We start from the raw sequence: 25,582 nt of genomic DNA on the forward strand, positions 1-25,582 counted from the left end.
CCTGTTTCCTTCATTCTTGTCCCTCTGCATGCTCTGGGGAGTAGCTGTAGTATCTATGATGAAGCTCCTGATTTTTACTATTGTATCTATTTGAAATACTGGCCAGTTAAATCTCTTGATGTGATGGAGAAAGTAACTGGAAGTCAGTTCCTGTTGTTCAGGCTGTAACAGTGTGTGTGTTGTCTATTTTTGCCTTTATAACAGGAGCTCTTTCTTAAGTGAACTAAGAATTATTCTATTTTCGGATTAAAAAAAAAGGAAAGTGACTTCATAAAGTGATGACTGTCAGGAAGTGCTGGGTCTGTTCCAGTTATGCCAATCAGTTAAACTGTGAGCTTGCAGAGGGGGAGAGAGGGGAGATGGCTCATGGCACATCTTCCAACTCCTGCACTCAAACCATTGGGACCATCTGCTTGAGATTAAAGTGATCTAGGAGGAAGGATGTGATCAATGCCTCAAATACAGGATTTTAGAATGACTGAGTTACTGTATTTCAGTGATGAGTGACAACTTAGAGATATGAAGGAATTACCTATCAAGAGTCAACTTAGGGTCTTTATTATTCTCCCTACCAAAATAGTGATTGTACATTTCACATTTAACACTTTCCATCTGGACTTCTAGGGAAGGGAAGGAGAAGAGAGAAAGAAAGATGATACAAAATTTAAAGAAGGAACAATCGAAAAACTGCCGAGGGAATGTGGCAAGGCTTTTCTTAGGTTATGTCAGATGTCACTTGCTCCAAGTTTCATCCCAGAAGGCTGGTGCTTTTCCCATCCTACTACAAGGTCACTGATAAGCAGGTGGTAGATGCAAGTGAAGTAGCAACAGAGACATCCCACCACCCCCACTGCATAGCAGTACATTCTTTCTTTTTAATCTTGTTTTGGATGGGAATGTTTGTGTATGGTTCAATACCACTATTTTTGGAAGGGTTTTAAAAACAGGATGAGCTTGGACCATATACTGCATTTTATGTCTGAAGTGGTAGAGGTGAAAGCTGCTTTCATCTTTACATAACTGTTCCTGCAGCTTTAGAGGTCCCTGAGCCAACAGTCTCACTCCTCTCTGCACAGGAAGTGGATCCAGCATTTTCCTAAGGAGGACTGTTAGGAAAGAGGGGAAAGTCAGGCAGCTTTGAAGAATCTGGCCTGGCAGGGAATGGAGAACCCTCATGAAGCAAAGCTGCACTGTGGTGGCCCTGTGGGTGACAATCCTGCTTAGAAGCTATCTTTCTTGTACCTTTTCATTTCTATAAAGGGTAGGGGATTTAAGACACCCCCACCTCCCCTGCCGCCCTTTTTTGGGGAACAAAATTCCACCTTTTTAACTATTAACATTACTCAAAAAGGAGGGCAGCTCTCTCTGCTCTGCCAGCATAAAGTGTTTCACCCATGAAAGACGATAAAAGAACTGGCTCCTTCTCAACCCCTTTCAGTGTCAGTGCGTTGTGAGGTGACGCTTGGAGAAGGGAAGTACACCTACAAAAGTCCAAGACTCCTGGTGAAGGGCTGAGGGGGAACACTTACAGCAGCTGTGTTGCCAGTGAAGCCCTAGTAGGTAGAGATGATGTTGTGCTGTTCAGGTCCACCATCAGTAAAACTGGGAGTACTGTGTCAATGACTGCTACGGCCATGGCATGCTGAACATGAAGCATTTATTTATGTGAGCAACACATTAACACGTGGCAAAGTTATACACTAAATTTATGTAGAAATATATTTCCCCCCACCTCTCCACACACCTGTCAACTGAACCAGGGGAAGAGCTCTCAGTTAATTAAAAAATCAATTGAAGAAAATAAAACAGATAGGAAGTGTTTTAGTCATTTTCTTTTGTGCATTCTTCAAATGGTAAGGAATCATCAAATAAAATAATAAATACAGAGAATATTAACATGCCTTTCCTTACATATTCAGATGTTTCTTTTAAGGGAAATTAGGTTTCAGTCCAAATATTGATGAAAAACAGCTACAGCATTCCACACACTGAAACAAGCTTGTTTCCTTTCTGGAGTGTCCCTCACAAGAGATACTCAAGAACCACCTGTATTTCATACTGTGCAATGTGCTCTAGGATGATCCTGCTTGAGCAGGAACCAGATAACCCCAGTGGTGGTCCCTTCCAACCTTTACCCCTCTGTGATTTTGTGTTTCAGTCATTACCTGCCCAGCCATAGTCTAAGAAAGAACTTTCAGTCTGTAACCTAAACTGGACACTTGTTTTTTCTCTCAAGTTAAAGTATTAAAGTGCATAACAGCAGCTGTATCTTAACTGCTCACATAGATTGTGTTCCATTTTCTTAACAAAAATAATTCTCTGTGAAGACTTCGAGTACTCCATCACCAGTACATCTACTGATATAGAGTATGCGTGGACTACTTCTGGTGCAGATGTTTTGGATTTGTTCTAGTCTACAAATAAAAGACATTTTTTATACATGTAGGGAACTATGCTTCATATGACTGTTTACATATATACAAAATAAATTTAACTTTGCTGTCATTTGGGACTCAGGCCCATCTGAGGAGTCTGCAGAACTCATCTAGTTTCCACTAAAGCTTGAAACGCACCAGACAAATATCTCTAGACAAATATCAGGGATATTATTTTCTTTTTAGCAAAAAAGTAGATTAGTAACTGTACAGTAGGTAAAAAGCACTCCTTAAAAAAAATACAGACATTACACAAAAGGCTGTAGTAAAGTGCCTAGCAAGAATATAAAGGACAGGAGAATCAGTGTATGCAGACAAACAACATTGCATCCTTGCTACCCTGACTTCTTCACAAATTCTCCTGCATGCATTGTAACACTGACAATGGTCAGTATGTCAAAAAGAGAATTTTCATTTTGTTATAGAAAGTATTAGAGAGTTTAAAGCCAAGAGTACAGTCATATCATCAGAAATTATACTTTGGAGCATGATTGACTCGATTTTGTCCATACTCTACACAGTGAGAACTGCCAGGAACCCTCAAAGCCTGCTGACAGTGCTCTTCATGGAGACACAGCTCATGCCATAGCTACATCCAGAGAGCAGATGTAGCTACAGCCCCCTGGCTCAGACCTGCTCAATGTTTACATCTGAGCTACCATCCTTGCCCTTTCTCCTCCCTTCATCGGTGTCTGTTTCCCATGTCTCCATCAGTTTTCTGTGAGGGGGACAGCCTCTGGCTGCAACAAAACTGCAGATTATTCAGGGCTATTGTGCTTTCCAAGTGTGACTTCTGAGACATGGAGAAGCCAGGCATTTCTTGATCCCTTATCCTGTCCTTTCTCTACATGGATCCCCAGCCTTACTGAGAGATCTCAGAGCCCTGGACACAGAGAAACCAACATTAGAGAGATCCATTTCCATGATGTGTTTTGCTTGGGGAGGAAATCTTTTGTCTTTACATAAAAATATGGTGCAAGACACACTGAAGCTGAATTTCAACTTTCTACTCTGTATTTTTAAATGCATGCTCCATGACAAACCACCCTGTGACTAACTGCATAAAAAACAAGACTCTACAGATAGAGAACCTGAAGTGTTAAAAAATATATTTTCCCTCTCCCCCTTATCCCTTGACAAGTTCGCCTTTAAACAAACACGAATATGAGGTAAGCTGACAGAACAACACTGAATAAAGAGCTGCAAAAAATCTTTTGGTAACTAGATCTCTGCAGGCATAATGTAAACTGTATGCTACCTTCATGCTAGTTTAAAAAAGGTGTTCTACATCAAGGGATCCACACTCTGGCACTTCTGGCAATAAACAGATGTTTTCAGGCTGGTAAAATTTTTAGATTTAAAAGAAAAAAAAGTAAAATAAATACATTTTCCCTCACTAGAGAAAAAAAAAGCCACATTTTGCTACACCAGCTATCACCTAAGTTGCAAACCCAAGAAAGACAAATTCTGAAGTTACCTGCTGGTAGGAGAGTTAATGATAGTATCTTTTGCTTTCAGAATTATATCACTTAGTCTTGCTGCCAGTTTCCTAAACAAATGACTGGCATCTTTACACTGTGAACCAACCCACTAAGTAGTTCAGGTTTGATAATAGAAGTACTTTCCTGTTTCAACCAAACTCAGCATAGTCTGAGGTTTCCACCTTTCTTTTTTTGACTTGTCTTTTGATCTAGCCCCTTAGAAAGCATAACTAAGTTCCTCCTAAAGTTGTTTTCAGAATAGAAATTTGCACTTAAATGTAAACGCTGATACCATAAATGTAGTGTATACAAAAGGCACAAGACAATTAGATTTGTGTTGCTGAAACTTCCTTGACTTTGAAAGCCAAAAATGCCTCTTTTATTCTAGTCAGTAAACTCTGATCCTAAGAAAGCTGCTAGCTCCTAACTTAATTAAATGGGATTTCCTATGTGCAGCAGCTTGGCTTTTTGGTATTGCAATCAAAAGTCCATTGTCCTGTAAATGCAAATATCATAAGTAATAACAGTAAGTCACCTTGACTGCACATGGTATTCATCACGTTATGCAGTAAGAAAGGCAGTGTCTTGAAGAAAAACTGAAAAAAATATCTGAGACAAATATTGATTAATAGGAAATTAGGAGCTTGAAGGACAGTGGCCCTCAGTAACTAACACAGGTTGGTAAAAAGTCTTTTGGATCAAAGTTCAGGGCCAACATTTGCTTCCCAAAGGGGTAAGAGCTCCAAATGGGACAATAAAATCCCATTTCATAGGACTATTCTGTGAAGCTGCCATCAAAATCCCCAGCTGGCCAGTTTCATTTCCATATTACCCCCCTGAACACAGGCTTTTCATTGCATCACTGAGCAGGGGCCCACTGTACCATTCAATTAACCAAAGGATTTTTTTCCCTCTCAACTTTTCCAACTATCTGTAGTGCAGATCTTTGGGAAAATAGAGCTTTTACAATAATGTTTTCCAAAAAATGTTCCAAAAACAGTCAGACACTTCACTTAGGTCTTCTTCAAAAATTGCTTATCAAGGGCTCAAAAGAAAATACAGTCCACCAAGCCACTAAACTATTCCTAATCAACACGGGCTGTTCTCCCAATTCATAAAGCCAGTAGTGCAGAAATTTGATTTTAAAGTCAACTACTTAGAACAATTTTAATGAAAAGGTGAATTTTCAAAACCAAGCCAAGAACATGAACTGATAGTAAGAAGGTCACATTTTTCTTGTGCTGAATACCAAAGTAAAACCAGCCATTGAATTTTTACAATTGTAAACGCAGGCTCTTCTTTTGTACCACTTTCTAGTACTCAATCATCCTTCACCATTCAAACCCAGTAATTTTAAGTTGAAACATCCTTTATATGGTTCAGAAGTAACATGTTTAGTTTTGTGTTTCAAGCAGTGACATGGAGACAGCTAATCATCTGTCAGTTTGTTTTCTGAGCACATCCATAGAGGAGCAGACAGGAGCAGCTGGCCAACAGGGCTGGTACTTGGAAGAATGCATCTTCCTTCCAACAACAGCTTGTTCTTAAACTGGAACAGAATATTAATCACAAAACACATTATTAGAATCAAAGAATACTTAAAAATGATGTTATTGTAACAAGTTTCATCAACTTGAAGGGGAAAGTGACTAACAGCAGAATAAAAATCCCACCCTGAGGAGGAACCCAGTAAGACTGTTCACAGGTATGTTATTTATCTACTTCAGGATGACAGTGATAAGTACTGACTGCACAGCAAGCAGGCCACCAGTTTATAAAATGAGACGAGCTATTTTTACTTCCAGATACCAACATAATTAAAAAATAATTCTCTATTACATTAGTGTAAACTACATCTGGCACTTTCGGTAATCAGTCCTCTGCTGAAATATGAAGGATTATAGGATACAGGATATTGAACAGATCCTTCAGTGGGACAGAAATTCTAATTCTAACACATTGGCAGGGGCTGCAGGCTGTATTTTTCATATCTAAGATGAAATTACTTGGTTTTTGTGGTGACTTCAGCAGCTCTATTAAAACTATTCTATTCAATCCCTAGGAACAAATATACTTCCTATATTGACAATAATGTAATGAAGTCAAATGTGAAGTAGATAAAAGAAGTTTTTATATACAGGCTCTTATTCCAGCAACTGTATGTGGCATATATGCAGACAGTAATCTATCTTTTTTGTTAATTCTCCAGAAAGTTTTAACTGCCACATAGAAATATCTCAGAGTACAGGTACAACCAATCTGGTGCTTATGCTCATGCCAGAGAATTACCAGTTCCTGTACCCTTCTGAAAGTGCATGAATCCAAGTGAGGCAAAATCAACTTCCAGGAGCCCCTTTATGTGACTTTAGACTTACTCTTTGGAACATAACCTCCTCTGAAAGTAGTCTCTCTTTAAAAAGCCATGTTCCAAAATGGACACCTCCAAAAAGAAAAAAAAAAACACCAAACAAAACCCCCAAACCCCACAGAGTGAAGGAATCTGACTGCAAGCACAACTCTTTCTCAGACTGGACTAAAAGAAGAAAATTTAAAAAGAGCACAAGATGTTTATCAAGCTAAACTGATGGGAAAATCCACCCACTTTTAACATATTTAGAACAGTCACAGACTATGTTTGATATTCAGAGTAATCTGAATGACAATATTCCAATAAAATGTACACACTCTTCAAAGAAAAATTAAAGTTTAAAAGATATTACTTAAGTAAATAAAGTCTTAGAACTTCAGAAAGTAGAACTCCAACCTGATAAAACTAGTTGCAATTAATGGTATTTCTGTAACAATCCAAGAATCTGTTTCTTTAAAGTCTGTCTCCAATATTTTACTCTTGATTAGTGATGACATGTAAGACATTAAATCAACTGAAAGTGAGCAATTTAGTCTTTTCCAGAAGCTGTTGTTTTGTTGAAAGAACAGATGGATTAAACAGTGCAGAAATGCAATGTTTTACATTTTGAACAAAGGGTTAGAAATGAGGGGTTTATATTCTATTAAAATATCATCCAGAGAGCAGTGAAAATTGCAGACACTGTCTGAGTTTTCTTCACTCATCTCTTTAACTCTGTTCATCTGACACCCACATTTTCAACACCTCTAACACTTCACATCATCATCAAGTTTGCAGATGTACCTATATCTGGAACTGTGTCTTCATCACTGAACACAAAACCAGAATGTAAGGGCCAAGAGGTTTTGAAATTTCTCTCATGAACCAAACTGAACTTTAGGGAACTTTTTGGTACAAGCTATGGGTCCATCTGTTGCTATCTGCACACTTACTAGTTTTATAATCTGCCTTGACAGTGCAACACCATTCCTAATGGGTCTAGTAACAATCACTGCAGTTCCCTGATGACTTTCCATGCCTTTCATTTCTTCCATGAGGGACCATGAGCAACCTCACTGCCATGACAGCATGTCCAAGAGTCACACCACACATAAATAAAGGACTTTCACTTGAGATGCTTTTTCGGGATGACTGAAAAGGTGCTTCCAACAGCACGGAAGAAATGACCTTGCTGGAACAGCTCCTCCACATCAATTATTTGGTATGCAAAAATTCCTAGGGTTGGAGTCAAACTTTTTATACAGTTTTAAATACAAAATAATTTAATTCCATAAGTTTTGGTGGAGTTAGCTATATTCAAGTACTAGAGTGAATGTGATGATTGTGTGCATTCTCCACAACCCAGGGTAAATGTCAGCTCCTGTTATGTACCTAACAGAATTTACTGCTGCTTCTCAAGTCTGTGTTGCAAGATATTAATGCAAGAAAATATCAGCTGTGTTTTTACTATTAAATAGGATGCAGTTCAGTCAGTACCTGACTCAGAGCAAGACACTAATAGCTTATATATTAGACTAAATCCTTTTTGCTTCATCATTTGATAGACTTTTACCTGTTTTAGCAGACAAAGCTATGATCCTTGCATGCAGTCTTAAGAACCAGCCTAATTTTCAAACTTAGCATTACAAATATTGGCTGAACAGCTTGAATACTCACAATTTTCTGTATCTTTCTAAATAAAGGGAATAATAATAATAAAAATAATAATATTTTATTGGACTATTACCTAAAAAGCAATGAGTATTAAGATCAAACTAATTTGCAAACATTACACATCAAGAAATAGGAGTTTAAAGTTTTAGTTTAAAACTATGAATTCATGTGCTACTACATGTGGTAAAAAATTAATTGAAGAAAACAGGAAGTATTTTAGTAATTTTCTTTTGTGCATTCTTCAAATGGTAAGGAATCATCAAATAAAATAATAAATACGTAGAATATTAACATACCTTTCCTTACGTATTCAGATGCTTCTTTTAAGGGAAATTAGGTTTCATTTTCCATGGTTAATGCAGGATTGCTCATACCTTAAAAGACAAAAAATAGTATTCCCACAGGAAAAGGTCTCATTTCAAGATTTCATTATTTCAGCAAATTTATTTCATTTCATTATTTCAGCAAATAATACAACCATGTATTATTTTAATCATTAAATCATTTTAATGTCATTACTCTATTACCAAGTCAAGTCCTGCCCCATATCTATTATATAGCCTGTCACTAGCTGCAAATAGGTGTCACCTCTTTTATAAGAAAGTTGTTGTCAAAGGTGCTATCAGGCCTATATTAAAAAATAATTAGCACCTACTGGTAACAGTGTTCTAATGTCCCTTGGTCAGGTTTAAGTGGGAAAGGCACAGCAGCTTTACACATGGAACTTCCTACTAGCTTATATTGTTAAAAAAGCTTCATAAATTTTGGTTCATGAATACAAACCATGTGACTGCGGCCATTATTACAATATATCCTCCAAAAGAGTTTACACAACACAAATCATTGCAGCATAAGTCAACTCCTTACCAACTTTGCCCTTGTCAGCCTTTGCAGCAGTTTCTGGCCAAGATGGTGCATCTGTAAGTAGGTGTCTCTGGGAATCACGCAAGGGCTTTGCAGGAAACAGATGGTTCTCACTGTAGCACCAATAAAAAGAACATTAGTGAATTGCAGTAATTTTTCATCTTTTTACTACACATTACAAACCGTTTGTCATACACAGTATTTTCCTTACCTCACCTTGCTTCTTGTCTGATGAATCACTACTTTTTTATCATTATATACATTACACTGTGGTTGTCACAAGTGCAAGCACAATCTAAAAAGCACAGGGATTTTTAATTTGACAGATATTTTATATTAATACATGTACTTCAGCCCCAAATGCAATCTTACCTATATTCTTCTTCACTACAACAAACCTGCCATGATAAATAGTGGAGAGAACATCTCCAAAATCTCTTTCCTAACGTAAGCTACAGAATGCTGGGGTAAGATAAAACATCAAGCTGAAATGTCATATAATTCTTTTATGAATAAAAGATTGTCAGTATGATTCCATTATCATTTCTTAGCCTCGTATTCACTGTACTTATCAAACATTTCAAAAAGGATGCAATATGAATTTATTCAAAGGAGAATATGCATACTTTTTACGCTTTAAAGAAGTCATGTCCATTAATGATAAGAATTAATAAAACATGTTCTATTATCAATAGAAACAACACTTAATATTCAGCTTCCTGTGCTTTGGCCCAAGTGCCATTAGGGATGATTCCCTTATATGGAGCAGCTTTCACCAGACAAGAAAAAGCAGGCATCCCTCAAAAGCCATGCAAGGCAATGGATTTGTATCACAGGCAGTGTGAATAACCATATGTATGTATGCATAAAGAATACTGCTGATACTGATTGTTAGGCAGGTGTGAAAAATTCAGGTCCTGGGATGTCACTGAGCAGAGAAAAAGCACATCAGGGGAAAAATTCACCCCGCCTCATTTCCATAAATTTAAGTATAAATCTGAGGAATACCTGATTTACAGCTTAACTGTTAAAATATGACTTGGATTTATTAAAAGGATAGTCTTCATTTGCTTACCACTTTTAAGTATATTATGAAATGGGTAACAAAAGCAGATTACCTTTTGGATGTTGAATTAAGTCCACCAGGTGTGGAAGCTTGCTCAGGATCCTGATTAACAAGGCAAGTTGGAAAGGAGCAACCATCCCCTAAACTGAAAAATTCAAACTGGTGTCACATGTACAAAAAACTCTCAACTTTGAAGAAGTTTATTTATTTATTACTATATATTATTTCAAAAAGCTAACCATTCCCCAAATGCTTTGGATCCTGATCATTTAACAGTTTAAATAAATTAAGCATTAGGAGCAGCATACCTTGAAAACACAGGCAGCAACCAGTATTTCTTCTCATCACCAAACACCTGCCGTAGGTTTTTGCTGAAGCCCAGGCTAAAGCCATTCTTATCTGTTCTGTGACGAAATATGGGAGCTCTGAAGACCTCTTAAAAGAAAAAGATTAATTAGACCTCTTTGCAGGTTACTCCCCAGCAGTACTTAGGCAATTGCACTGCCATTCATCCAAGAGGAAATACTGCCCAAATGACTGAGAAAGGGAGTGAGAGCACTCTTGGAAGCCAAAGTCAATGAGTGCTACACAGGCACTGTGTGTGTGGAGCAATTCCAGTGGCTGAGAAGGGTGGAAGTCCCTTTCACCCTCCTCCCTCATCAAGGCAAGGAAGAGTGAGGAACTCCATTTTTAAGCAGGCATTATAAGTTTATATGAATATTTCAGTCTGTGAATATACCACAGACAGTGTTCAAGAAAGAAAAAACCTAAACAAAGGGATTCTTACAGAAAAAGTAATGAAAAAGGAGAAAAAGTTAACCTATTTTAGTAGTAAGACTAGCTTTACACACACACTGGGGTGTGAAAATACTGTGTGTTTTTACCACTGCATAAAGAAACGTCTTTGCTCATAGACCCAGATTATTCCCCCCGGCCATCCAACCTAAATTTCTGGAGAAGAGAGCTAAATATAGCTTCAAGTGTTGCAAAGTGCCTGAAGCAGAAAATTCATTCACTTTTCACCAAGTGACTGATAGCCATTTAATTCCCTTAATTGGCTATACATAGCAGGCAAGCTCTGTCCTGATGTCCTGACAGTACAGCTCCACAAACCATGTCAGAACCATGCTGAGACTGTCCTTCTGCAGTCAAACTTTAGCCAAGAACTGCTGGAAATGACCTTCCACATGTAGTGTGCATTAATTACAATGGGTTTTAAAGAAGGGGGAAGGGAAAATCGGGGCATCCTTTTAGATGCCCATATTAGGCTAGGAAAAGAACTCCCAGGAGGATTTAAGCACAGTCACACTTAAAGCTATCATGGCTTCATTACCAAATTACTGCCTTTTTAAGGCTTCACATATTGAGCAATTTCCTAAACTAAAATTGGAAGAAACACCCAGATCTTTTTGAGTAACTTAGGTATGCAGGAAACATGTTATATTACCAGTATGGGATTCCATTTGTTTTGAAAACACAAAATGTTGAATTAGAAGTGTAATGTGTTATGATTACGTCTGAACAAATTTTTCGCACTAAAAGACCATTTTATAAACAGAACACTAATTTATTTCCATTCAAATAAACATCTTTAATAAAACTTTTCTCTACTTATACCTAGGTAGAAATTAATACCAGCAAAAAATTGTTAAAAGTCAATGATTTGTTAGAATACTGAAGAAACTCAAAAATCCTACAGGAAATCTTGAAGAAACAAGCTTTCTTCCATTGATACAGATATCTATTTTCAAAGTTTTCCATTAATCACCAAAATCATCATTAACAAATCCGAAAACAGGAAAAACCAGGTCAATTCATTAGCCTACTTTAAATCAGCTTACATCAGCAGGAAAGCATTTAGAGATTTAGACATTTTAAGGACTATATTGCAAATTGGCATTATTACAGTCCAGCATGCAGTAGAGAACAGGCACTGAAGTATTCTGGACTTTATTTATTAAGTTTTACATGTGTATTCAAGCATTACGTGTGCAAGCACGTAGTAGTCCATCTAACATTTATTAGGAATTTATCTTGATTTTATTTAAATTTTTTTAGTTTATTCCATTTCTGTTAACAAACTGTGGGTGGAAAGCAGTGAGAGGAATAATGTTAAGTTTACTAATAAAATTGGCCCTTTGGGGCAAGAGAAAGAGTCAAAATTTCCATGGAACAGAAGAACTTGGGAGTCTTCTAACCAAGATGCAAGGAACCAGTGTAGAATTTCCCACTTCCTCCATTACACCCATGCATATAAGATACATTTATTATTTATTTTTTGCTGTCAAACACAGTAGCATTAAATCTACTTACCTAATGTAGATTTATTCTTGCTGACAAGCCAACAGTGATACCCAAAGAGAGAAGACAAACTGACAGAAAACATAGCTGCAGCAAAGAATAAAAACATGATGTGGAACTTGGCTTGAGTATCAGGAAGGCCATTCTGAAAATTAAAAAAAAAAAAGCCATTAGAATTGGGGAAATAGCTATTTCATTTGATTATTAATAATCCCCTATTCAGCCAAATCAAATTCAGCACACAGACAAATACACTACACAACAAGAATATCAATAAATGCATCATATACCTTCTGTGTACAGACAGCCATGCACTTAGGTTGGTGACAGCATCTAAGTTAAAGGAACAGGCCCTTTCTTGGGAAATGATAAATACTGAGAGCAAGAATCTGAAATTCAGATCTGAACTTTGAATTGTCTTTTAGAGAAGAATGATTTGAAAAAATGAAGGCTATAATTGCATATATAGGCGATACTTTTGTACATGACATTAGGAGATACTAGCTTACAATGCAATTCCTTGGAATCACAGAATGCCTTGGCTTGGAAGGCATCTTAACAATCATTTAGTTCCCAATGCCCCACATTGGACAGGGGCACCTTCAGCTGGATCAGGTTCCTCAAAGCCTCATCCAAGCTGGTCTGGAACACTTCCAGGAATAAGGAATCAATAACTCCTCTGGGCAACCTGCTCCAGTGCCTCACCACCCTCACAGTAAAGAATTTCTTTGTAATACCTAATCAATATCTGCCCTCTTTCAGCTTAAAGCCATTTCTCCTGGTCCTATCATTACATGTCCTTGTAAAAATGTCTCTCTTTAGCTTTTCTGTAGGTCCCCTTAGGATCTTAGATTTCTTGCACTGCAGTAACTCCACACACTTAAAGACAGCATGTAAATCAGAGTACTTACTGTCCAAAACTTGATAAAATACTGCAAATCTGTTGCAGCAATGAAAAGGCAATACAGTAGTGAGTAAGCCAAGAAGAGAAGAAAAAATTTGTAATTGGAGAATCCTACACAGTTGTTCACCCTGATAAAAACAAACATATAAACATGTAAGAATGAAATGTCATCGAAGTTTTCTTTGCTTTCATCCAGTTTAAATGAAACTTATTTACTCCAAAAACATTTATACCAGCATGTAAACCAAGTTTTACTTCCTATCTCTACTGCCTAAAGCTACTGGAAAGGATTAACCTTCAATTTGCAAATTAGTGCAGTAACCCAAATCAAAACACCACCACCACAAACAAAAAAAGTGCCCAAACAACTTTACCAGGTAACACTGCTTTCAACAGTTTACTGAAATGAATTTTTCACTTATGGTATGAAACTTTTTCTCAGCACATCTGATGTAAATGTGATTGCAGTTAACTTCTTTGTTTTTAGTTTGCAGATAAGTACCCATGTTATACCATTAGGCATACTGTATGTCAACAGGGACAGTAACAAGCCAGGAACTGAAAGTTGACTGAATTTTGTGAGAGTAAAAGCAGTCTCATTTAATCCAGATCTTCCTTCATTAATCGTACTGGATACTTAAAACTTCTCATACTATAAAACTTCTTAATAAGGATTCTCAAACATAAGAGCATTCATAGGAGATTCCTAAAAATACTTATATTTACATGAAATGCGAGCAATGGAGAAATGCTACACTGGAATAGAAAACATTCTATAGCAGTGGCAACATGATATGGAATAGGACATTAGAAACACATCTAAATGTTAAAATAAATCTCATTTTATCATTTTCACTTATGGGCTTTAAGATCACCTGCCTCCCATTTGCAAAGATTTTTATACATGATAATGAGCAACTAGTATACAATATGATGATGAGGGTGCTTTTAGTACCATAGTAGCTTCCCATTAGAGACAACATACTAAGTATTAGGAATATTAGAGCTCTATTAAACATAAATTGATATTACACCCACCAAATGAAAAAATATTGGAGCACTCCCCATGGGCAGTTTATTGGTAAACTGCTTCCTCTTTTATTTGGTTGCATTGAGAAGCTAATCAAAATTATCTTTGCACTAACCTTGACATAATCTTCATATGAGTTTAAAAAAACCTAACTGATACTGTCAATTCAATTGGCTGCCAAAAAGATCAGCCAATTAAGTGAAGACTATATCCATAAAGATACTTGTGCATGGATAAATAATTCTTTAAAAAAAAAAAAAAAAAGGTGTGGCAAGGCTCAACTTTAGCTTCCAGAAGTGCAGGACAAGTTACCACAATTGTTCTCTTCTTTAGGGAGATGGTGATGCTAATGACAGAAGACATGCTAATCAGATAAGGGTAAAGTCTTAAAATAAGAAAGAAATTTTCACTGTACCTTACTGTTACCCATTCTCAGGATGGGTAGCAAGTTGGGTCAGTTTGTTCTATGTTTTCTTTAGAGAAAACATAACATCTTGGCTAAATATTAAATTTTGCATTTTCATTTAAAGATGCAGCACTAGCTAAGCATTCATATTAATTACAGTTAAGCAGTCACAATAGATTGTTCTAATTAAAGAAAAAGTAGATATATTTGTAAGCTCCTCATTATTCTTATTGAAAACTAAACATAAAATTCTCCACAGTGAAGTGGGCTTTTTCATTGTATATGTAAAAGTAAGCAATTCCATGATAAACAGCAAGCAATTCAGGTTCAAGTTTTCTATGATAATCCTACTTTCCTTTCAGGATACTTATTTTTGAACTGTTATTACTTAAGACACTGTTTGATGTGAGAAAAGAAATATCAAGTGAAATGTTATTCCACAAAGATTAAATTTCTTGCATCAAAGATAGATTTCTTTCTAACTGTTGTTTTGCAGAATGGCATGTGGCACACGTGTCAAAATAAACTTGCATAAATTATTATGCTCCCTTCAAATCTGACAAGGCCCCAGACTGCAGAGGTCGTACTGGAAAAGAATATTCTTCATCAGAACACAGAAGAGAAGGCAAACAGCAAGGTTTCATAATTGTACTGTTTGAGCATGTAGCATCAAATCTCAAACCTCAAGAACAGTGGTTAGATTTGAAGTCCAACAGTTCTGAGAAAGGGTGAAACTAATAAATATGCCAACAACCAGCTGGTATAGTAATGGTATGCTATTGCAGTGAAACATTCAAAGAGTCAGAACAGTCCAGAATAACAATTTGGATTACAGCAATCATTTTAAATGCTCCATTTTCAAGTACAAAAAAGAATATATATCATTCCTGTCTGAGGGGCTAGTTTACTGAAAATGCCAGGCAAAGAAATAATTTACAAGGCACTGAAGATGATGCAATTCAGCTAGCAAAAAACATCACAGAATCCAGGAGATGCTAACTATTTGGATCACTCAAAAGATAAAGGAGAGATGTTTTGAATTATTCCTAAGGTATTCCTAAATGCACCTTGTTAGTACTAAGAGTGTTATACACAAACAATATTTTTGGTGATGCCTCAAGCCATTGGATTCCCACCTGCAGGTGCATCTGTATAGAGTGAGGAGCAGCAGCACTAGAAATCCCCAATGCATCACTTAAACCTTTAGAGTAGTTAGTGGGCAGTTAGCATTGAATGTTTCTGTTTATCACAGCGCTTCCATTAGCGCAGCAGTGACAGCCAAAATAAAGCCTCTCAGAGAGCAGAGTACAGCTGACTTGGGGCTAGGACATGACAACCTCTCATTACCTCTGCCTTCCAATAGGTTATTTTTACCCATCCTCTCTCCAGAAATCCTTCTCCTGGCAGAATATTAAAATTAAATTAGAGAGACAGCTCTCATTGCTCTTTTCCTGCTCTCTGTAAGCATCATGTGAGTTCTTTCCCCCTTCCTTCCCACCCAACTTGCTCCCACCAAAAAATGGCAACATGAAAAGCAAAGCAGAACCTAATGATGTTCAGAGAGGCAAAAGCCCATCCATTATACTGAACTGCACCCTTACTTTTGTTGGCAAGATAGCCATATATTTCCCTAAGAACCTTTGAACATGGGTCTTTACAGGAAACCATAAAGCTTGATCAGCACCTCTGCAGTATTTCAAAACTCTTTCTTCTCTTCCACATAGTTCTTTTTTTTAGGGTGAGCAAGGAACTGTGACCATCTGCTCAAATTAGGAAAAAACACACAATAGCTCTTTTTCTAATGCATTTCTGTTAGTTGGAGTACAAAAGGAACACCTCTCCATCAAGAAGCATTACACATCTTTCAATTACCTTCTCTATTTTTATTTTTATTTTTTGCACCTATTGCTCATTAGATTAAAACCAATGAGCAGTGTAAATACTCTCTCAAATTGGGTATGTTTGTGTTGTTAGATTAAGAAGAGTGCAAACATGTATAGTAAGCAAATGGTACTGAGAGAAAAACAGAATTTTTCTAGAAGTTTCTGCCCTAGTGAAATAACATTCACTGTCCCTTTACACAAAACCTAAGTACTGTTTATAATCTGCTATTTGATACAATGGATTTTTATTTTGAAATTTACATGGAGGACATTTTCATGTAAATGTCTTAAGACATAAAAGCACAAAATAATCCCAAAGACACCACAGAGCTTATAAGAAGTGTTTATAATACTGAATAATAATAGTCATATTGAGACTTTTCACAGGTATTTTGTCAGGAATAGCCTGGCAACTGCTTACTGTTTTTCTTAGTTTTGAACAAGGTAGCTATTAAAAAGCTGAAAAAAGGAAATTGTCTTTTTTGTTCTAAGACATTTGTTCCACATTCAAGGGTTTTACCTGTTTGCTTTGTTGTGGCCTTGTCTGTCGTTTTTGTTTGTGGGTTTTTTAAAGAAGCACACTAGTATTACTGAACAACCTCAATTTTCACATGCTGATTATCCCTACAGCACAAAAACTCTACCCTACACTGCTAACTATTTCTTTCAATTGTATCTACCATGTAGATGCAAAATAAGATGAGATGCTTAAAATCAAATTATGGCAGATGCTACAGTCAGGACCAAGAGAAACAGGGGGACCCCAGCACCCCTTCCTGCCCCAGGACAGAGCCTCCTCTGTCCTAGAATTTGGTATAAGAAAGTGTCAAAACAACTGCTTAGAACCATCTACCATTCAGTTTGTCCAACACAGGGGATTCTTCTTTTCTGATCATTTTATATGGTGAAGAACTGCCATGTAACACTCAATCCTCTAAACTTGGACCTTACTAAGCATTTATCTTTAATTATTTCTGTGAGATACACCTGCCAAACTGACATAAAACTAATTATATATCCTTCTATCCACTGGTTCCAAGGGCTGCTAAGAAAAGACAGGAGAACAAAACCACTGTGTGGGCTGACACAGCAGCAAAATGAGGGAGGCAGAGGGGAGAAAGAATCAAAGAAAACAAAGAACCCATAAAACTGAAAGTGCTAACCTGGTGTTTCCAGCAAGCCCACCCCAGCTGGAAGTCCCGGGAGCTTTGGTAAAAGGAACTAGGCACAGCCTTGCCCTTTAGTTTTAAACCTAGGGTAGCACTTCAGCCTTCAATGCAACTAAAGCACATTTACATTCAAACTCAATGAAGAAAAGATGCAATTCTTAAAAGAAGCTCTCACTGATCAGAAGTCTACTTCATCCACACTTCTAAAAAACATAAAAAGGTACCTAACTCAAAGGTCCAAGCAAAATGATATTTGAACTTCCTTCTGTATGTCACAACTAGGAAAAGAAGACACACAGGAAACAATTCCAACAGTTCTGCAAGACCAGTAACCTCACACACACATCTAACTCTAGGAATGCTGAAGCATCATCATCATGGCAGGCCCCATAAAAGTGTATTTTATCAAATCAGAACATAAGAAAAGAAAACCAATAGTACACTCACCAAGGGCAGTGATGATCCATTTTCAAAATGCATCTTTAAAAAGCCCCAGCAGAATTCCAAGCATCATCAAAAGAAAAAAAAAAGTCAGAAACAAAGTTACATGCAGATTTAAATTATTTACCTACAGATTAGGAATTATCTATATTTACTATGTGTTATGTAATCTATTTAATAAATACACCTATTTAAATTCACGTAATACAGTTTACCCACAAGAGAACTACAGAAATGGCAGATAAGCCAAACAGAAAACATTTGACATGTGAAGAACTTATGATTTAAGAAAATGCAATCTATAGGATTTGGCCAACTTTAGCATTTGGTCCTCAATCTGAATAGGATTTTCAACTACTGTTTTATTGTCAGAGCCTTAGAAACTGGGCTAATTGAATTACTGTGTAGTGATACATCTAAATAGATTTCCAAGAACATGGACTGTTTTTTTAGAAATAAATACATTTTTCTATGCAAATATAAAGGGTTTCTAAGAGATTACCTTATATGAAAAATCCCAAACACTTTTGCAATTAATCACTCTCCATCAATAAAATGTTAGCAAGAAAATCAGATATGATTGAAATGAGCAAATTTTGGTAAGGTAAGGACAAAATAAAGGTATTTTTCAAAATATGTTAACTAATTGCACTCTGCAAATTTCACTCACATTTTGTGGATAACAAGGCACCTCTTTTCTTCACTAGAAGCACACATGACTATGTTCTTATCTCACACTGCAACCACCATTCCAAACAACACAACCAAGATGCTCTTCCTGCCTCAACTCTGCTTCTCTTTCAGTGCCTTGCTGCTTTCCTGGACAAAGCAATGTCTTCTCCCCCTCACCATTGTTATTGTAGCTGAAGAGTATTTGGAACAGCCTTAAACCTAAGCATAAATCTCCCTTGGAAGAAATGTCTTCTCTCAAAACTAGAAATATAAAGCACAGGGGCCAGAGTGAAGAAACACAGAGACATCCAAACTAACTGGAGAAGGGTCAGAGAGAACAGCCAAAAGAAAGATTAAATTAGAAGGCAATCAGACTTCTGGAGAGTATGGATATGAACTTCCTTTTGTAGGAGACAAACAAGAACTTAATTTTATGGCTTTAGTTAGAAGTGGGAAAATTCTTAGCTGTTTCTTTCTTTAAACAAAAGTAAGCTGCAAGTTATCCAGTAAAAAATAGGATTTTAAGTGTATTACCTCAGGTAAGATGTAAGTGACATCATGATTAGATTGAGATGGGTAGTGATGCTTATTCAGATTCTAACAAAAGAAGTACATCTTTTTAATCAGCTATTTTTGGTTACACTCTTAAGGAAAATTCTTTATTAATATGTATAATTTTAAACCATTATGTAAAGAATGTGTAAGACCATGTAATCTATGGCATCAAGGGAGTCATGAAACGAATCAGACTAAGCTACAGACTTCCTTAGAAACAAGTAAATGAAAAAAAAAAATCTAAAAAAAGAAACTCTAAGGGGGGAAAAGTGTATCTGCCAAAATATTAAGCCTGAAAAATCTACTCATAAAAAATAAAAGCTTCTATGCTAAAAAAAAAAAAAAAATTGATTAATTCAGAAAATCACTTATTTAGGGATATTCTTACTTGTCGCATACTGAACAGTGATGGCAGCGATCTGGTTTTACAAGATGGCATCTGTCACAGTATCTGATTGCTAAAGAAAAAAGTTCCAAGATTAGATTTCAATGTAAATTTACACATTTTGATCTCTGAATTCTGTGCAAAAGTGAATACTATCAGCCAGCCCAGCAGAACCCCCGGGAAAGCCTTTCAGCATGATCAGAAGCAGTTGCAAATACCAAAGCATTCTTGCAATGCTGATTCTATCAGGCTGAACCCAAAAAGCTCCGTTTTTGCCATCTCTGCTAATCATACTAATCTTTTTTTTTTTTTCCCAAGCCTTATAACTCTGCAAAACAACCAACCAACAAAACCCACAAAACCCTCACTAGACTGGAAAAATATCAAAGACCTTTCAACAATATAGCTATTTTATAGCTATTATTCTAACAGCTTTAATTTATTATGTGAGATTATCTCTTTGATTTGCTTAGCTAGGCAGCATTCAAAAACTGACAATATGAGTAGGGCATCTCAGTAGATTAACTTTTAGTTTGGAAGATCTTTTGTTCTTGCAGCTGAATGACCAACAAGTAAAACAGTAACAGTTTCTTACTGTGATCTATTTAGCTAAGTATGACATGCACACAGTGATTCTGTTTTTATTATTTTTTAACCTATAATAAAAGAAATGTACACAGTAATGAATGCTACATCCTCTTCTGCAGCTTGTTAGTAGCACAAGCTATTTGTCAATATCAATTGAAAATAAAAGCAAGGCACTGTCAATCCACTTTAAAATCTGAAACTGTATGCTGCAATTTACTTCCCAACAATCTTTATACACTGAATAAAGTTCTGGAACCACTCTGTTATTTTATGGAATATGGAAAACTCTTCCCTTCAATCCAAACCCTTGAAAATTCTTTGTTAATTAGTTTAAGTAGTCCATCAAGACCCCTGCCTTTGTTAGTGTCCTGAACAGCTATTTACCTCCCGACATTGTCCGTGTATAGATAGGAAGATCCTTGGCTGCTCGTCTTAATACTTCTTGCTGGGATTCACCTCTAGGCTCCCTCTCTAGGGACTCCTTGTCTGAATATGATAGATGGAACTGGAATGATTTTTAAAATCAAAGAAATATTAGAAAATTCCAAGTTAAATATGTAACTGTAGATGTGTAAAGAGGAATAAATATTCATTATATAAAGATGGATTAGCAACATGTACAGGGTATTACAGCAAATAACCCAGTGTTCCCACGGCAGCTAATTCATTTTATGGCAGCTGAAGACAAAATTAAAAACACTTCTGATTTGGTATAGAGGCAATGCTGAACACTTCCAGAAGTATTAAGCAACATTCTTCAAGAGAAAGATCAAGAGCTTATCATTCCTCTGAAATTCCTCAATTTACTTCTGTAATGCCAAATATTAACTAGTGAATATAATGTAGGGATGTCAGTGTTTAACTAAAGGAAAATACGCTACTAGTAATAGCAGAAAAGACAGCTTTATTTCTCTCCTGGTGTCTGGCATTTTCCCTTTTATTCTTTGTCACTGCTGTTCTCTTCATGCAGGTGTTAGGATGTGTTTTCAGTTTCGAGACTGGCTGAGAGAAGGAAGAGAGGGGTCTTGTATAGTAAAATAATCATATCTTGAATATCTGCCTGAATAAAATGGCAGCTTCTGTCACTGCCCAAAACAATAACAAACATGGCTCTAGAAAGTGCTGAAAAGGTAAAAATTACTGAAAGAGATGCTTAGTATACATGAAATACTACAAATTTCTTAAACACCAAAGTCCTCTGCAACACGGCAAGGTAGCCAGCTTTGTCACTGTAGCTTCTAGAAACAGGCAGAAGTCTTTAGCACCTCTATCAGAGAAGGAGCATACAAAATCACCTTTGAAAAGAAGTCCACATTTGGCAGGAAGAGCTGTCTCTATCCTGTGCCAGAAACAGAAGCTCTCTGCATAGTATTTATGTTTACAGGAAGGCTAGTCATTACAATAATATTGATTTTTCTTTCCTAAAAAAAAAGTGATGCATGCAAAAATAAGAGAGCAGACAGAAACATGCAGTTAGGAGCCTATTCTCACTTCCATGGAGAAGGCACCACTCCACCCTTCCTGACAAAGCCCACAGATTCCCAGCTGAAGCTGGATATTCACTGTTTAACTTGAGTTTCTCAGGCCACCATTTTTGTTCCCCTTGCAAGAACACTCTTACCAACATTTGAGTTGATTTATATTGGGATACATAAGATTTCTCACTACAGAAACTTAGTTTAGAATACTTTTTTTCAAATGCTTATTTGACGTAAACAGAGCTGCTGTTCCATCTTTTTTTTATTGCTCCTCAGAGTAGTCCTGCACCTAAAACCTTCATGCCAGGGTACCCATTTTCACTCCCATCTTCATGCAGTGCTTGTATAAAGCTGGTATGCACAAGTAAAGAGCACCACACACTACAGTAAAATCCATCAAAACCTACTTTACATGTAAAAGTTTGAAATAAGCTTAAAAGAAAGCTGTGTGGCTTGCAGCAGCTGCAGTATTCATGAAAACAAAATGCAAAAGCTTGTTTTTCAGTCCTTAAATGAGTATTTGGTAGCTCAGTTCACTTGAAAAGACATCTTTTTCTATTTGCAGACTTATCCTATAAAATGGAAGCTAATCAGTAACTTAACATTACAAACTACCCTAATTCAATTTTTAAAATACTGCTCTAGTAGAATAAGAAAAAGACATGGAACAACAAAGATATCACTTACTGCCAGCAACACTGTGTAAATTCAAACACCACACATTGCTTTCTATTACTCAACTACAATGCTTTTCCTAACCCATTTGAAATTCTCCAGTAGCATTGTATGATGGATTTGGAATTGTACTATAATCAGCAGGATTTGTCAAAATGCTTTCATTGGCATCAGCCCAATGATTTGAAAACCCTTCTAATTATCAGTACAGTCATCATATACATGCATACATTTTGCTATATAATTTCCAAATGAAACAGGTTTTTAACTAATTTTGTTCCTACCCACCCAGGCTATAGTAAAGAGTGCAGTGTGAACCCCAGTGAAGATTAGTCTGGCAATTAGTCTGAATTATTTACTTGCTTTCCCAATTACATATCCTAGTAGCAAATGAAAACTATTTGGAAAGGGACCTCCACACAGCAGACAATAGAAATCACAAGCTATTCATTTTAGGTTGAGCTAGAGTTGAGTCCATGCCAAAGTAAGTGTTTGCTTTGTGGGTATTTCCAGCTACAGGACAGGCACAGCATGGCTCCTCCTGACCTCAGAGGTTGTGTAACACAGCACCTACTGGGGACTCAGGGGCTTCTGTACAAAGAATGGAAGGGGCCAAAAAGTTGTGCTAGCTACAAAAAGCTGCACGAGCAGAACTTCCAGTGGGGCCATTGATGAAGAACCTTCCCAGATCTCTTTTTTCATGCGGCTGTTCTTTACCAGCTCCCCTCCTGCTTAGCCAGGTGTGGCTTCCCACCATCAGCTAACCTAATGTGCACCCCCACCACAATCCAAAAGCACCTTCATACCAAAACAGATGGGGAAGAAGTTTTAGTTCAGAGGACAACAGACAGATGCCGACAAGAAATATAAGCCTTAAACACAGGGAAATAAATTTTTGCCCATGTAAAAGTCTGATATTCCCAAGGCAAAGATTCAGGCTGCTAGTTCAAATAACTCATACTTTTCAAGTGGACAGGATTTTTTCTTCTACCATAAATATCTCATTTTAAAATACCTATCTAAAAAATTAGAGAAATTGTTAATTTTTTTGTCTTGGTCACTACACTGATTGCAATCTGACTCCTATTAAGAAGCTGTAACTGTCATTTGTGTTTTCCTACAGAGTGTAAAACTACATGAGATCAGAGACCAAGTTGTTCAAGCACTACAAAATCAGACATTTGGCTAGGCTATTTCATAAACAAAAGTTATCTTACTTCTTTTGAAGGATTCATTGGTAGCGTAAAGATTGTTTTCCAATATGACCAGACGAACAGCATGAAAAATATGTGGTAAGCAACCAGGCACACAACTAAAATCAGAAGGGAACAGAATTAATACAAACAGACCAGTGATATTGTAGTACTTACAAATAGTGCCTGTAGGCATCACAGATAGTTCTCTAACAGATGTAAATACAGAGGCTCTGGAAAAGCTTTGCCACAAAAATACTGCACTGCAACTTTACATAAGACAAATGCAAACTGTGTGGGGAAAGTCATGATACAGTCTACACAGATTACAGAAGTTTGAGGAAAATGCTTAATAGCCTATTCCAGCCCCATCATTAATTAGCAAGCAGTCTCCATAACACATTTGTTAAACCCTAATTAACTGATGCATCTCTGCCTTTTGGCATTATAGATCTTGTAGGAGACTGCTAGCCATGCAAACCCCCCCCTCTGCCTCCCTCCAGCCAAAGCCCCAACCCCCCAAAGGATGTAAGGGGACAATGACAAGTGTGAGGGAGTCTTGGGGCAAATATGCACATGATACCTGAGCAGTAATCATACCCAGTTAATTTGTTTTTCTAGATTTTAGGAGGGAGGACAGTTGGGTGGTTTTTAAAACCTACAGGTCCTTTAATTCAAGTGTTCATTCACTACTTAATATTCTTCACAGCCAGTCAGCATTTATTCTTATGTTTTTTAAATAGATTACAATCAACCATCAATCATCAATCACTTACCATGCTGAGTTTTTTACTAGAATACAAAAGGTAACAGTAACTTTTCCAAAGAGTCTGCCATAGGTTGATAGGTATTTCCACTTAAAAGCTCTCACCCTAGTCAGCAATTCACTACAGTAAATAGCAAATCAAAAATTCATATCCCCTGATTAATTTACTCTATCAACAAGAAAAGAGTATTCTTCCACAAATTCATATCCTCAAAAAGTGTCATAATGGCAAGCCTGTGTACTTTCACTCCAGGATCTGAAATGCTGCCCCTGTATGGTCAGCTCATGGAGTCTTTTTATTGGTCATATTATTCAGGTCTAGAGAATTCCTTATAACACATGCATGATGGTGCATATAAATGCAGGAACAGTTGTCTGGTATGTTCTTACTTTTTGCCATTTTGCCTTAAAAGTTAACACTGAATAAGTACTTTTGGTGTTGAAGTTTGTGTATCAAAATAGCAGGAACATTTCGAATATTTACTGTTATTCACTAAGCTGTTAAAAATAATAAACAAAAGCTAATAGAATCTGAGGAGCGACTCTGTACAAAGCTTTTGGGATGACAGTGGCAAAGAGTCATATGCCTTGTCTATAAACTGAAAGAAAAATCTTATCAGCATAAATAAGTGATAGAGCTGGACTCCACACAAAGCCCAATACACTAAATGACCATCTAGTTATTGCACAAGCATCTGGACAGGAACAGTCCCCACTTTTATCAGAATATTTCTATAAGCTCTAAAAAAACCCCCAGATTTACTCAAACAAAATCAGTATTTTTTTAAACAATAGTACATTCATGTCATATAGTGAGAGCAAAGTAGGACAAGTTACCTCAGTTTTGTACATGATGCACTTACTGATCTGCATTAAGCATTTTATTGTTGAAAAAAACTCCCCAGTGACTGACTGACATTCATATATTAAAAAAAAAAAGGGCCTAACACCTAAAGATATTATCCAAGGTTTTCCCTTTGAAATCTGAACAAGCCTTGAGCTCATCTTGTTTGATCTTGAACCTCAGCTCCGCAGCCTGGCCCCTGACTGGTCACTCCTCCCAGGTTACCTTCCCACCAGTTTCCCTGCACTGGGATGGAGACCCTGGGCTACCCAGCTGCTCCACCAGGCCTGTGGCTGCTGAGAGTCCAACACAAGAACTTCATTTCACTTGAGCCAGGTAAAGAAGAGCTGTCTGCTGCTCACTAGCACAAACCTTTCTATTTTACACGTTTTCTGGAAAAAAACCCCACCAATCAACCAACCAAG

General features: G+C 36.9%; 1 protein-coding gene across 2 annotated transcripts in view; it reads right to left on the reverse strand.

The window, feature by feature from the left end:
- Positions 1-1,637: 1,637 nt before the first annotated feature.
- The window catches only part of ZDHHC2 (zinc finger DHHC-type palmitoyltransferase 2), a 35,411-nt gene continuing 11,466 nt past the window's right edge, over positions 1,638-25,582 (reverse strand). For both annotated transcript variants that reach the window (XM_066548390.1, XM_066548391.1), the window contains exons 3-13: positions 23,572-23,666; positions 20,586-20,706; positions 19,617-19,686; positions 18,008-18,040; positions 13,080-13,200; positions 12,181-12,313; positions 10,176-10,302; positions 9,920-10,012; positions 8,805-8,914; positions 8,234-8,311; positions 1,638-5,465 (exon numbers count right to left, since the gene is read on the reverse strand). In XM_066548390.1, coding sequence (XP_066404487.1) covers positions 8,271-8,311; positions 8,805-8,914; positions 9,920-10,012; positions 10,176-10,302; positions 12,181-12,313; positions 13,080-13,200; positions 18,008-18,040; positions 19,617-19,686; positions 20,586-20,706; positions 23,572-23,666 — 944 coding nt within the window. In that variant the 3' untranslated portion in view covers positions 1,638-5,465; positions 8,234-8,270. The remainder of the gene's footprint in view (positions 5,466-8,233; positions 8,312-8,804; positions 8,915-9,919; positions 10,013-10,175; positions 10,303-12,180; positions 12,314-13,079; positions 13,201-18,007; positions 18,041-19,616; positions 19,687-20,585; positions 20,707-23,571; positions 23,667-25,582) is intronic.

The sequence above is a fragment of the Molothrus aeneus genome, chromosome 4, assembly GCF_037042795.1.
Source record: "Molothrus aeneus isolate 106 chromosome 4, BPBGC_Maene_1.0, whole genome shotgun sequence".
Classification (NCBI taxonomy): domain Eukaryota; kingdom Metazoa; phylum Chordata; class Aves; order Passeriformes; family Icteridae; genus Molothrus; species Molothrus aeneus.